This window comes from Cheilinus undulatus, linkage group 7, assembly GCF_018320785.1.
Source record: "Cheilinus undulatus linkage group 7, ASM1832078v1, whole genome shotgun sequence".
Classification (NCBI taxonomy): Eukaryota; Metazoa; Chordata; class Actinopteri; order Labriformes; family Labridae; genus Cheilinus; species Cheilinus undulatus.
Genome location: NC_054871.1, coordinates 31,284,907 through 31,299,689, shown reverse-complemented (window position 1 = coordinate 31,299,689; position 14,783 = coordinate 31,284,907). Strand labels below are relative to the sequence as shown.

Here is a 14,783-nt window from a genome sequence, read left to right as displayed (position 1 = left end):
GAAAAAGGTTCAGCTTGCCTTCCTGTGTTGTGATTTCCATTGTGTTCACAGAAAAGTTCACAATGTAAAATCCTGTGTGATTTCTTTAGTGCCATCTCTTCACTCTTGGATGTATTTGCAGCATATCGTCAGTTTTTACTTGAACTGGACCCAGTTTCTGTATTAAATAAAGAATAAAAACAACACTTGAAGCTCTTCATGATGTGAAAGATGCTTTTACTCCACTGCCAACCTGCTTCGGCATGGCCATGTGGTAGTTACATGGGAAAGGGTTAGTCATTGTGTCTGGGTGTAAGCAATGGCTGCTAGAGTGATTAGCTCGGACTTAAGCCTGATATATGCCTCTGCGTCGCATCGACGGCATAGCTACAGCGTAGCCCTCTGCGTCATTTCCGGTAGTTGCTTTTTCTCAACGTCGGTCTCCGTGCTGACAGCGCACAAAAAGGCTGCTGCAGCCTGCAAGTCTTTCAGTACACAGGTTGGCATGCAGAGGCCTTTGCACAATGAGCCTGTTTCATGTTGTTCTAATCATGTCTGCACACTGATGCTGAAATTGTCTTTTATTTCCCGTTTCTTTTGTAACAGGCTCGATTTTATGCAAAATTACGTATGTGTCCAAGGTGACCGATGATTCAAAACAGTTCCTGCTGCATCCACCTCGCTTGCTCACCACCAGAACCTCACTTTAAACACCAAAGTTTGCTCACTTATCATGTTGATATCAACCATGGAAATATAACAAAAAAGAGATGGGTGAATGATGATACAGATCAGCGCCTCTCTCGCTTGCTCTCCCCCACCCAACCCTCCTCTCTCTCTCTCTCTCTCTCTCTCTCTCTCTCTCTCTCTCTCTCTCCAACTTGTCTCAGCGCTGTGATGAGTGTGTGCTGTATAAAGATCTCTGTCAGGATGGATCCAGCGGGATTTTAAAGGAGTGAAGGACAACAAAAAAGTCCAGCACAACCTCTGGTTTGAGCTTATGTGCAAACAACATGTAATATCGAGTATTTGTTGTCATCACACACCCAAGCATCCACTCTTTCATTAAAAACAGACAGTTCAGCGGAGAGCGACACAGCTGCTTGGATGTGACCCCTCTGAAACCACACATACACAGCCGCACCCTCCTAGCGTCATGGCGGTGAATTACAGAGCGACGCGTTCCCTCGACACAGAACTTCGAATGGTCAACGATGGCATTGCGTCGACGGCGTACCTACACTGTAGACACAACACAGAAGCATAAATAAGGCTTTAGACACAGCAGCAGTTTTGTCTGAACATGACAAAGTATCTTCATTAAAACAAGGGAAGAAAGCAACACTGAAGGCTTTTCATGGCAGGAAAAAAGTTTTTGTTTTACTCGCGATCTGCTTTGGCACAGGTTTCCTTTGCACAGGGATGGGGTTTGCCGGTGTATAGCCAATGGCTGCTGTCGCGGTAGCTGTTAGCTTGGATGTAGCTGTAGGAAAGTGGCAGTTTAATCGGACCACATTTCATTTCAAAACAAGAGCAAAGAGGCACACCGAAAACTTGTCTTGACGAAGATATTTTTGCACATCCTCTAACCGTCTTTGGCATCAATTTTATTCACTGAGAAGCTCCGTTTTTAACAATCTAAGGCAAAGGTAGCCTGTCAGCTCAAGAGTAGTGCGTGCGCACAACGTCATTTTGCCTTGTTGCTCTGACTGGCCTGCCATGATTGTCACTGACAGAATGTGTGTCCAAACACATACCAAGAATTTTTTGAAAAGTCCTGCCCTTTTCAAATGCTTTCTATGGGAGCTTACCCCGATTAATGTGAAATGAATTCTTTCAGTGGATTTATGAATCAGTCTGACTGGCATGTTAGTTTAGACAAAATGTTTTACAGAGCTCAAATGAAATATAACCAAACAAAGCAAAAGTAAAGCAGAACATCGCAACACAAGACAATACAGAACAAAGCAAAACAAAATAACTATCAAGTAGTAATAGTTTTGCAAAATCAGGAGATCCTGCTTGTGGCAGTTTTGAGAAAAAGTTGTTTAGCCACTCTTAGCAAATAGTCAGTTTGTAATAAACATTCTGGACAGTAATAATCACACTAAAGGTGAAATATTTACATATAAAACATGATTAATGTTATAAAGGTGTTATAATAGATAGTTAATGGTTAAAGAAAGCATCCCTCTGAACACCCTTTTAATTTATCATTGCAAATTCAGATGAGAATCCAGATTGAATTGAAATACTGATGTTGGCCTATCTAAAATTACTGAAAGTTTTCTTTCTCAAACCAGTATTAGTTTCCCATATTAAACAGGCACTCAGCATCAGACTGGTCTTTATTGTGACATGTTTTGCCACCGCTGTATCCTACTTTCCACTACCCACCCAAAGGATAAACACAGTTCAGAGAGCGTAATGAAACACACCCATTCAACACAATAAAGCTCTAATGAGAGATAAGCAGGCCTTTAAAAAGACAGTTATATAAGATTTAATCACAATTTTGGTTAAGGAATTAGAACATTTGTCTAATCTTTAAAGAACAAAGGGTGCACAGGAGAACAACACAGCATAGTGTGTAGTGTGAGTATTTAGAAATCTAAAATAGATTTTTTGTGTATTATTATGCTCCTGAAAGCAGTAACGGGGTTTATTGTTATATTGAGGATGGTTTGATAATGTGAATATGGAGAGTTCTATTCAGGGGAAGTGTATTTGAGTCATATTTCCTGTAATTTCTCTTGTGTCAGCCTCTTTTATCTTGTTCCCTATGTCTGTGCAAATACTAGTAAGTGTTAAATGTGAGCGTAAGAGAAAAATCTTGATATTAAAGAAAAAAAATTAAGTTTAGCAAAATGTCTCACTATCACTGAGGGAAGACCTTTTCATTAAAAAACAGTCTGAGGAACATCGCCTTGATGATGCTTAATCTGACGAATTAATTGTTTTTTTAGTAGTTCCTTTGAATGTAGAATAGTTTATCCATTGCTATGGCAAACTCAGCTGTTGAAGTCACACAGATTGTGTAGCATATGTGTTGTAATTCTGTGATTTTGTGTATCTGTGTGTAGATCGAGCAGGTGAGCCAGCTCTCCTCTCTGGTGGAGTCTCAGCTGCAGTACCACAGACAGGCTGTGCAGGTGCTGGAGGAGCTGTCAGACAAACTCCGAGACAGGTGCAGTAATGAAAGATGACATACAGAACAGTTCTGCCTGTGCGGCTTTCTGCAAAGAACTGCCCTCGAGTCTGGTTCACCAAAGGGAACAGCTCATTTTGTCAGTTCACGTTCTTGTTCTGATCTGAACATGTAAAACTGTATTGATTTCTCTTTTAAAAAAGGATGAATGAGGCTCAGAGTCGACCAAGACGTGAATACACACCAAAACCCAAACCTATCTTTGACTTTGGAGATGACAACCATTCAAACGGCGGCTATCCAACCTCAATGGCCCTTCCACCTTCACGTAATTCAGGTAAGAATCAGCTGAAAGGATTTTGAATGTTTATTTGCCAGGATCAAGATCACCATTTTGATATTTTAATGTTACCCATTTGGGTAAACAAACTTCATCTCACTGTGTCTAAGTGATTATGTGGAAAAGATAGTGTTTTTGTGGAAAGACAGAGCAAAATGAATACTGTCTGTGGCATTATTTTGAATTCTTCTTTACAATTGTGTCAGTCCCAAAGCTGCACAAAAGAGGCCGTGGAAATATGTTGAAAACATATGCCTTAGCACAGCTCCAACAACAACAAAACCATCCAGCTGTTTCTACACACTCACCAGACTGACTGAGCCAAGAAGCAAGCTCGCTATAAACAAACTCCAAATTGCCAACATGATTGCCCAAGACCTGTAACTAATCAGAACCACAGAGCAGGAGAATGTGAGACAAACCTTGTTTTTCTATAATGTCATTGAGGCTTGTAAATGGTGACAGACACTGAATGTTTAAGTGCATTCAGTCTCTGACCATGAGAAAATGGACGTCTGTTTCCGTACGTGGGAGTGTCTGAGTGAGCATGCGAGTGTCAGTGAGTGTGTGTCCTGCCCTGTCATATGGCTGGCCTTTCTCCACTTGACCTTGTTCCTCTCTCCTCTGACGTCATCATCATCAGAGCCGTCTTTTCCCTCGGCCAGATTGTCCTTTCGGAAACCGAGATTGTGTGAGTCACAGCTTGTGTGGGCCACCTTTCACAGTCACAGTTTCTGTGGTGTGTAGATGATGCCGTGTGCTTGCACAGCTTCTGGTGTGAAATGTAGCAGGATATATATGCTGCTACTTACAGGTTAAATACATCACAGATAGTTTGTGTTGCATGTGTATTGTAACTGCATGTGTGTGGTCCTGGATCACAATCAATATTTTACTGTTCAGTCTGACCCATTAAACTTCTTAACACTTCTTCAGCCAATAGTCTAGCCCAGTTGGTGTAAACAAAAGGTTACATAACTCCTCTATAGTAAAGTCATTTTTTTACGCAAGATAAAAAGGAGTAACTAAAATCGATCCTGTTTGTTACAAAACACAATGTTATGAACTCTACTTCTGTTAAAATAACTACTTATACAACTTTAAAACAGAACTTTGTCAAACAGGACTAAGTACAAACTAATATGTGGGAAAAAAGTAGCTAAAAAAGTATTTGTTAGAATAAAAGTTAATCTTTAACATGTATTATCATTAATGTGACAAAGACTAATGGTTACAACAAGGTTAGCTGTAAGCTGGCAACATAAAGGGACATTCATTTTCTAACTGGTGTCGGAGATCATTACTTAAACGTTAACTGTACTTCTGCATTTTCTTTTATGACCGGCCTTTGATTTAGCAAAGTTTAGGGAACTTTTTTAATTTCAGTGTACCTGTGTAAACTTTTGAGGCCATTAAGCTATGGGTCATACAGTATACAGCTTCCATGACACACAGGTAGCCTGCTCCATACTCGTAATCTTAACAAAGAGAAGCTACCTGTCTTGAAGTCCATAATCTTCTGTATACCTTAAAGGGATATTGCTGTATTTTTTAAGCCAGGCTGTATGAGGTACTTGGCAGTAGTAGAGGCATTAGCCTCCAGTGATTACTAGTGAGCATTACCCATTTAAGCAGATTGTGCTGTGGGCACCGGCCAGAAAACTAGGCTACTACAGATGGGTGCAGTTGCTCCATGTGATTTACAGGGCTCCCATGCATCCTACAAAGCCTGAAAACAGTTGACCAGTTTTCTAGTCATGGAAAACAAGAGAAAATGCAAAATGTCCTAGATGAATATTGGAACTTTTTCCTAATTTTTCCCAAAACAGTTGACATTGTCATCTGGAAGGGCTTAAATATATTAAATGTCATATCAAAAAGTGACAGTAGTATTGAGTGTGAAGGAGGTGATGGTTGCTGAATACCACTCTTGTGACCTCAGTGATGAATGAATTGGAATATTTTGGTTTAATATATCTGCAGACGCCACAGGTTGTCCGGTCAGAACAGGAAGATGGGGAAATTAATCCAGTCACACACTCTCTCTCTTTTTGAGTTGCCACTCATTTATTGCTGATTCACTCAGATGACGCCAGAGGATGGTGTGCATTGGTATTTGTTCTATGGATGTTAGGATGTGTGGTTTCTACAAAAAAGAATAAATAACAAAAGCAGATTAAATCTTAAGTTTGAATGAATGACAAATACTACATCCTATTTCTCACATATGAAATTATTGAACAATATATAAACAACATGATGACTCTAACACTCAGAAAGGAGCCTCTAAACTTTAAGAGAGTGTCATCAATTTACAAATTCCAAGCTGTATGTATGCCATTTCACAGAATGCCACAGAGGGAGAGTCAAGTAATTTGACAACGGTCCCTATCCTGGCGCGAGTGGAAGCTCAATTTTCCGACATAAATAAAACTAATGGAGCTTAAAAATACTACAAACGTGATGACAAACTGAAGATAAGGCATCACTATATGTGAAAGAATATATATTGGTTCATAAACAAGCTAAGAACTAGCATAAGTCAGTCACTGAGCAACAGAATCCAGACGGCTGCATGCTAAACACGATGTAAAGACACATAACAGAGTGAAGAGCGGCATTATAGTAGAAAAATACAAACTTAACAGAACAAGAGATATTCACTTACGTTCTCATGGACGCACAGAATAAATAAAAAATCAGTCCTGAGAATCAGGGGAAACGTGCAGCTGTCTGCTCTGCTCTGATACTCCACACGGAAGATGCTTGATTGATTGGCACTGAGAGAGGGGCTGAGGTCAGTGATTGGTCCAGAATGGGGGTGATTGGCACGGGCTGTTCATGTGCACAAGAATGATGACTGACTGAGGCACAGTCTGATCTGGAGATGCTGAAAGCAGGTGACCTTTTGTACATCAAGAATAGCACTGACATTGGGCCAAAACCTCCAATATCCATTTTTTAAGTTGTTTTTTCATAAGTCATTGCTAATGGTCACCCTTTACATCTGTCAGTGGGTTTTAAAAAAATTTGAAGCCACAAAAAGTGGAAAAAAGTAGGCTGACTATCACCTTTCAATAGAGATATAATGATATTGTTAAATACACAGTATCACAGTGACAGAAGCATCTCAGTACTGTTGTAAACATGATGTTTTCAAACGATAGTTCTTCAGGGCTAAAAGTGTAGGATTTGGGAAGGAAGTGAGAACTACAGTTACCGTTAGCCCTTGCACAACCATCATTCTTTGCGCTCCACTCGTTGGCTTGACATTACAGCGTGAAAATGGTGAATGCTACAAGTACCCAGGGAGACTTAATTGACAAAGTTTTTGAGATTGCTGAGGCTCCAGCGACTTATAGTCTGACATGTGGAATCATTTGGTTTCCTGGTGTCAAGAAATGAAAAAGAAGAAAAGGTTGCAGAAAAACAAACGCAATTTGCAGACACTGCCTGACTGTGGTCATTAGGGGTGTAAAGGTACATGTATTTGTACCGTACGAATTCGGTAAGGACCTCTTGGCACAGTACAGACGTGTACTGGAACAACGCTCACATACAGAGCGCAACTCACTGTCACACTGTCCTGGCAACCACACAACCACAGCAAACGACAGCAACAGTCTGTTCCCAGATAGAAGTGTCCTGTTTAGGAACACTTTGTTGCCCAGTAAAATACAACAGCGGGCAAAGACAACAACAGTAGCACTGACATTATTCAGCGGGTGTGTTGCTGACAGCACGTCATCCAGCGGACCAATCAAAGCATTTTAAAAAGCACCACTCAAACAAAACGTCACTGTAGGAGGAACAACCGAGTCCAAAATTCTTCAGCCCTAGTTAATGCAGACACGTGTTGGCTCCTTAAGCAACCAGAGGGGACTACAGTATCTACAGGAGGAATTATTAAGCTAATTGATACTCGAATGTAACATCATTTAGACACACCTCTCTCTTTCCGTGACTCTCTGGTGTGGTGAGGTAAAATAACTCGAAGCACGGAGGATTTTTCTAGAAGGTGCAACATTACGTTGCATGGTACTGCCCCGTTTGAGCTACATGATGTTTGCCGCTGTTTTGAGCAGCTGCTCTGACATGCTTTGTATTGTTTAGGAGGGGATGGGGTGAGTGTTTGTGAAGTGAGGCACAAGTTGTGCCACGCTTCAGTGATCCCCAGAACATATTCCCCAGATATATGTTCGTCTTTCTAAAAAAAACACAGCATTTCAGTCAAATTCATTCAATTTCCACGATTTCCGCGTTAAATAGTAGATTCCATCTTTATTGGTCAATTCCGCGATTCCGTCCGCAATACTGTTAATACAGACATCATAGGGCCCTAACTAGATACTCCGCCAATAAAACAGATTCTGATTCTGAAAGGGATCTCTCATAGTAAATGACATTTATCACTTAAATCTGCTGCTCCCTTTGTTTTGTTTTGTTTTTTTTACACGTATTTATACCAGGTTTTAGTTAGTTTTTTGCTGTCCAGCAAAAATATACCTTTTTGTATTTACTGCCGCTGCTCTAGTACACCTCTATTTGTCCACAACACTGGAAAAGCCATTAAACACTGCATAACTTGCAGCAGCAACCATTCAGCCGACATAGTAAGTCACCTTGCAGCCAAAGAGCAAGATATTTCTCTTAAGAGGCCAATTCCAAGACTGCTTTAGTGTGTTTACTGATTTACCTGTTGTCAATGTGTTATTTAATTTTCTTTACCTGGTTCCTTATTCTTGTCCATTCTTACTTCCTCTATTCTTATTTGTAAACTTTGGGTGGGTGGGTTAAGGGAATTAATGGTCTTGGTTGTGATTGAAAATCTCTAAATAAAGTATTGAAAAAAGAGGCCAGTTCCAGATAAGAAGATGACATTTTATTTTTCCTACTTTAATTTACAGAGGTCTATCTGAGAGTATTTAACTAATTGTAGCATATTTATGCCCTTGTATTCATTTTAAATTTTAAACCATGAACTTGTACAAATAACCAAAAATGTGTACAAACAAGTTTCCCTTTTTTTTTTTGGACAATGCTGGAATCAGCAGACATACTTTTAGAGATCATACATGTTATGCAAGTTATTAAGAAATTACTTGCCATAATCAAAATTCACAAACATTGGCATGTCATGGAAAGGTAGCTAATAATACCTTACAAGCTATAATCGTTATTACTGTTTGTCAGTTTATCAAAATGCTTGGACTTCTTTTCAGGGAGTTTAATGTTTATAACTTAAGTCTACAGTTGCTTCAGATTTGAAACTATTATGTCACTTGTGTTTACTTAATTGATTCTGCTATTTTAAATTGATAGTATATGGAGTATACCCACACTGAACTAGTGACCAATGCCTTCCTCATCTCTAGCCTGCCCTGCAGTCTTGTTGGGTAAACTTGATACAATGAGAAAATTGTTTGGAGACAAAAAAGCCTAGTTTGTCTGTGTGTGGAGCCCCACTCTGCGCTGCTGATCTATGTGAGGTCACAGCGAGAGAGAAAGAGAGAGCGAGAGAAAGATGAAAAAAGGATGGAATAAATGAGCAGAATGTACAGAAACTGTTGCTGTTGGATTTTGTGGATGCTTAAAAATTCACCTTGTGAACAGTTTAGGGCTTCTGCACTGTTTTGGTTGACTCTACTGTTTAACTTCTTTATACTCTACTAACATACAGTAACTATAAGTGCTGTGTAACCTACACTAAATAATTGCTTGAACTGTTTGGTGTACCACCTTGTTGTGGTTCTTGTGTCTTAATGTAAACAGTTTTCCTCTACTTTTGTTTTTAATTCTATGTTTCCATGTTTGTCTTTTATCAGCTCCTGAGCAGCCGAGCTGTAAGGCGCTGTACGATTTTGAGCCAGAGAACGAGGGAGAACTGGGCTTCCGTGAGGGCGACATCATCACCCTGACCAATCAGATTGATGAGAACTGGTACGAGGGAATGCTCAACGGCCAGTCTGGATTTTTCCCTCTCAACTACGTTGAGGTCCTTGTCCCGTTGCCACACTAATACAGAGAACAAGAGAGCCAAGAGGAGACTGAAGGAGAGGAGAGAGAAAGTAGAGATAACAGAGAGGATGTAAGTGAAGCCAAGAGGTGGTCTGCAGAATATTCATATTCACCCTCAGTTCCAACGCCATCTTCACCGACAAGCACTTTTTGTCATCGGGATTTCTGGAAAAGATGGTCACATTTCAAAGTCCAAACCAGAGTATTAACCTGTTCCACCTAGAGGTTCGGGGATTTATAGATGCTAAATGCCACAACAGTCAGAAACACTTCTTGAGGGCTGATTATCAACACATTCATCAGCAATATCTTCTTTAATTACAAGTTAATGATATAGTAAAGACAATTTGTATTAATTCAGATTATTTTTATGACTGAGTGACACTTTTTTTTGTTTGTGTGACTTAAGTCTGTTTCAAACTCAGGTTGGTCACCAACTCAACTGTCAGACTGAAACGATCCACATAAACCTCACAGTTAAGGTCATTTCAAAACTGAAAATATTTCCATGTGCTCCTTGAGGACATGAGCTTGACTCTTAGTGCCACCTGCTGGCAGAGTATAGCATTACATGTGAAATGAAACTACACAAGTTGAACTAGTGTAATGGAAAAAAAAAGACTGCATTTGAGTGTTTTTGTAAGAAAAAAAAGTGGGAATTCACCTCAAATTTGTGATTTAGACTATTGTCAGATTTGGCCTTTTCTACTATCTTTAAAGATTAGTGTCAGCCGTGCAGTGATGATCACTGGAGGCCTGATATTAAGTTTACTTGTATTGTTTCAGTATTTGATTCCTGTTAGTCTCAGCTTACTACAGTAGTTTAAAAAGTTCCTACTGAATATGAGAGAAACTGTAATTGCACCTTGGTCCTCTAATGAGATTTTCATGTGTGTGTGACAGACTGACTACACCTTTACACACAGACCCAAAGTTAAATGCAGACGTTGCACCTTTGTGTCACTTAGCAGGTGTGTGCATGTAGTTTAGAGATGCAGAACGAATGGTTGTTTAAAGTTGTCTCTTTGTCCTTTTAATAGAGGAAACAGAGCCAAAAAAAAGTCGTTATAAATGCAATAGAAACAGGATCTGCTAATTGTTGTGTAACACAGCCATATTTACATTTAGTTTTGGGCCTGTTTGTGGAAGCAAGTTTTTTCTTTATGAGCCCAGTTTTAAGCATCTGTGTAGATATCACTGCTGGCAGTGACTCGGTCTTTTCATCACTAACTGTTCCGCTGTGTCTGTCCTCCCTGTCGTCTCTGATAATGTGAAACTCATCCCTGTTTTTAACCTCTTTCTGACCCTTCTGACGTTTCACAACGGCTCTGACTCCATTTGTTTGTTAGTACATGGGGTTGGTATGGACGGCCTTCTTTCCTTTTAAGCTTATCTTTGAAGACGAGGCTGGGTCCTTGTTCTGGATTTAGCCACGGATGAGGTCTGATCCAACAAACGCTGTAGAGTATGAGGGAAAGACCTGGAGCGAAAGGGAAAACATCAAGGGAAAAAAAAAATAAGATTAAACCCTTCTGACTAGAATTGGAGAACTTTAGTTACCAAATGTAAATCAGTAGATAAACTGTTTTCATTGTATTTCCCCTCTCACTATCTGTGTTCATCCATCACTCACTGCTGCTAAATTTTTTTCCCCCACTCCTGACGTTGGTCCTTGTCTATTATGTTTACATCTGACAATATTTCAATGCTTGTATCAAGTTCAGGGCAAAGTTGAAGGACTGTCTGGATCATACTGTCCTCAGAAGAAAGTCCTTGTTTTTGTGCCTTTGGAAAAAAAAATACTACAACTAATACAGCAGCCAAATCCTAGCTTAAGAGAATGGTCATGAATTTCTTTTTCTACATTTGGTTTTAATTTTCACCTTTGGAACTTTTCCTGGGTAAAGATAAAATGCATGTGAGCACATTTCTTTACATCTCTGACACTACAGGCAGTTTCCCGGACACGTGTTGTTAGACTAATGTGAGGCGGAAACTGTTTTTTTATGTTGAGTTTAACCCATGTTTGGAAAGGAAAAAAAATGTCCCACTGATTTCATTTTTTTAAAGGGCTATGTATTTGTAATCAGTCTTAAATGCTCTGTTGAACAACATTAAATCACTCTGGCTCTTTATTATTTTTATATACGAGACCTTAAAACATTTAAATTAATCTTTGCATGTAGTCCTCTATCACATCTTGTAAATGTACATGTTAGATTTAAGTTGCCTTTTTACTTTTGGTATGAGTACAGAATTTAACTTTACATTTCTTTTATTATCAAAGTATTTGTACATGCTTCTTTCTTGTCCCCTACTTCTGCTTCTTACAATAAATAATGGAGATAAAGAAACCGTAGTTGTGTTTTGTCAGTAATTGACTGCTTTTATTGCAATATAGTACTGATCTCCTTTAAGAATTTTGGGTTGTGTTGACCCCTGTGGACAAAGCATTATGAGTTACTGCTTTTTTGCATGCATTGCAAGATGCAATGCATCTTTTTGCATTTTAGGATTTATATCTTTTTTGTGTTGAAATATTTTTGTGGTTCATAAATCACTTGCATCTAGTGAAATGTTTTTCAGGAGCTTGAATGTTTTTAATTTTATTTAATACTTTTGTGCTGTATTATGTTGGGTTTTTTTGTTTTGCTTTGTTTTGTTTTTTACATATTTTATCATTAAGTTAAATATTTTTGCAGTCATTGGATTTTTTGTGTTGTGAAATGCACTATATGGCCTAAAGCAGTGGTTCCTAACCATTTTTCCTTGGCGCCCTCCCCTACTTATTTTGTAGTCAAGCTGAGCCTCCTCATGACCTTGAACAAAAAACACTTAAAGCGTCATTTGTTGCCAGAAATCAACATACCTTTAATTGTTTCGTTGATAAAACCCTCAGGAAGTGGCTCTTCACAGGGTTTACTTACCAAAAGACCATGTATAAACTGAGTGCTTTATCACTTTGATTTTATTAATATTTGCAAATCTAATTTTGACCACCTCTAAGCAGACAAAGCCTTGTGCCCTCCCTGAGATCTTAGGCGGGGTACGAGGCACGAGGGCCCCAGGTTGGGAACCACTGGACTAAAGTATTTGGCTGCCTGACCATTACACCCACAGGGACTGTAATGACGTGGGATTCAAATATATGTACTTTAATATGGAGTTAGGTCTTTTTGCAACCATTACAGCCTCTTCTTGGACAGTTTCCCACAAGATTTTGGATTGTTTCTGTGGGAATTTGTGCCCATTGCTGTAGACCATTTATGAGGTCAGGTATTGTGTTGGACAAGAAGACCCGGCTCACAATCTCCATTCTAGTTCATCCCAAAGGTTCTCCATGGGGTTAAGGTCAAGGGTCTGGGTGGGCCAGTCAAGTTCTTCCACACCAAACTCCCTCATCCATGTCTTTATGGACCTTGCTTTGTGCACTGGTGCACAGTCATGTTGGAACAGGAAGGGGCCAGCCCCAAACTGTTCCCACAAAGTTGGGGGCATGGAATTGTCCAAAATCTCTTGGTATACTGAAGCATTAAGATTGATCTTTATTAGAGAAAAGAGGCCTGAAAACCCTGAAAAACAACCCCGCATGATCATCCCACCAAACTTTACAGTGGCATAATGCATTCAGATGGGTATCGTTCTCCTGGCATCTGCCAAACCCAGACTCACCCATCTGACTGCCAAATAGAGTGGTTCATCACTCCACAGAACACATTTCCATTCCTCCGCTGAAGGTCTTACTAAAACACCTTAATTCAATAATCAACAGGTGTGGCTGAATACTTTTGTCCATATTGTGTATGTTTGCATTTATTGACGTGAGCCTTTGTGAAATGTACTTTCTGACAGCTAAAAACGTTTTATGTATTGGGCAGTTCACAATATGTCTCTTGCAAGCAAAAAATATGACAAGTTAGAAATTAGCTGAAAATCTGCTGACTTTTGATCACTGACATAACTGTAGTGTTACAGACTACAAAGATTCTAAGAAACTAAATTAGCATCTATTAATAGTAGAAATATTTCTAAAGTACATTTTCCTAAGTCAAAATTATAAGTATGTGGTGTTAATTCTGTTAGCCCATTAATAGTGTTTTCCATTATATACTAGCATTATGATATTGACGATAATTGTGATATTAAAAAATAAAATTTCAATATCGTGTTAAAAAATGTGCATATGAAAATATCGTGTAAATGATCCAGTGCCACTTGAACACAGTTTGGAAACAGAATGTAAACAGAAAAAGAAAAATATGCCAGGGATTGTTCAGTAGACATTGGATTATTACAAAGTTATTAGTTGTCATTCTTCAGTTGCACACAAATGCTGTGTCCCCTGCTATCCACAAATGATTTTGTTTCAGTTAATATTGTAGTTACAGCAGATGTTGCACCTTGAGGATTTTCTGTTTATCAGTTCATCTGGTTACCTTTTAACTAGCAATTGAGTGCAGTTGCACTTTTTATATGCAGTTGTACAGTCACTGTTTTCATATCGTCTCAGTACCTCTTTAGACAGGTATTTTGAGTGTAATTCATCTGCCAAAAGAGAGAACACAACATAAATAAAGTTAAAGATAAATTGACTGATTGTCCCATTATTATTTAAATTTTTATTGATAGCGTGATATCGTTAGCGTGACATTTTTTGCCCACAATAATCGTGAAGTGAAAATCTGATATCGTGACAGCCCTAACTAGCATCAAGCTAAAAAACAAACAACCAGTTTTCACCTTTGTCAACTCCATGCCATAGCTACACCATAGTGGCTACCACTGTCATAAGAACTCCATACTTGTATTTTGGTGTGCCTGCCTTGCTCTGCAATACTCCACCCAAATGCTACGTGCCTGGTCCCTTGCCATGGTTTCCTGATTTTTGGGGGGACAGGAAACCATGGCATAAAACAGAACATATGTTGGAGTTAAAGATGTTAAATGCTGAGTATGATGACTGTTGATCATACTGCAGTAATGCAAAGAGGAAACAAAGGGAGATGTTATTAAAGATGGGAAGTACAGCTGCTGAATCAGCCAAGGCAGAGAATGGGGAATGTTTTGCACTTGACCAGCCACCAATAGACATGGATGATTAAATGCATGTCTGATAATCTCAGCGTCGGCAAGTATATTTGCCTATCTCAATCTAGAGTACATACACTATATTGCCAAAAGTATTCACTCATCCATCAAAATAATATAAATCAGGTGTTCCAATCACTTCCGTGGCCACGGGTGTATAAAATCAAGCACCTAGGCATGCAGACTGTTTCTACAAACATTTGTGAAAGA

At 39.1% G+C, this 14,783-nt stretch overlaps 1 protein-coding gene across 2 annotated transcripts in view; it reads left to right on the top strand.

Moving 5' to 3' along the window:
* Window positions 1-11,825, top strand: part of sh3gl1b (SH3-domain GRB2-like 1b) — a 32,377-nt gene extending 20,552 nt beyond the window's left edge. Inside the window, exons 7-10 of one of the 2 annotated variants that reach the window (XM_041791217.1) lie at window positions 3,063-3,166; window positions 3,331-3,464; window positions 4,111-4,158; window positions 9,293-11,825. In XM_041791217.1, coding sequence (XP_041647151.1) covers window positions 3,063-3,166; window positions 3,331-3,464; window positions 4,111-4,158; window positions 9,293-9,486 — 480 coding nt within the window. In that variant the 3' untranslated portion in view covers window positions 9,487-11,825. The remainder of the gene's footprint in view (window positions 1-3,062; window positions 3,167-3,330; window positions 3,465-4,110; window positions 4,159-9,292) is intronic. The other variant, XM_041791218.1, reaches the window with a different exon arrangement.
* The last annotated feature ends 2,958 nt before the right edge of the window (window positions 11,826-14,783 follow it).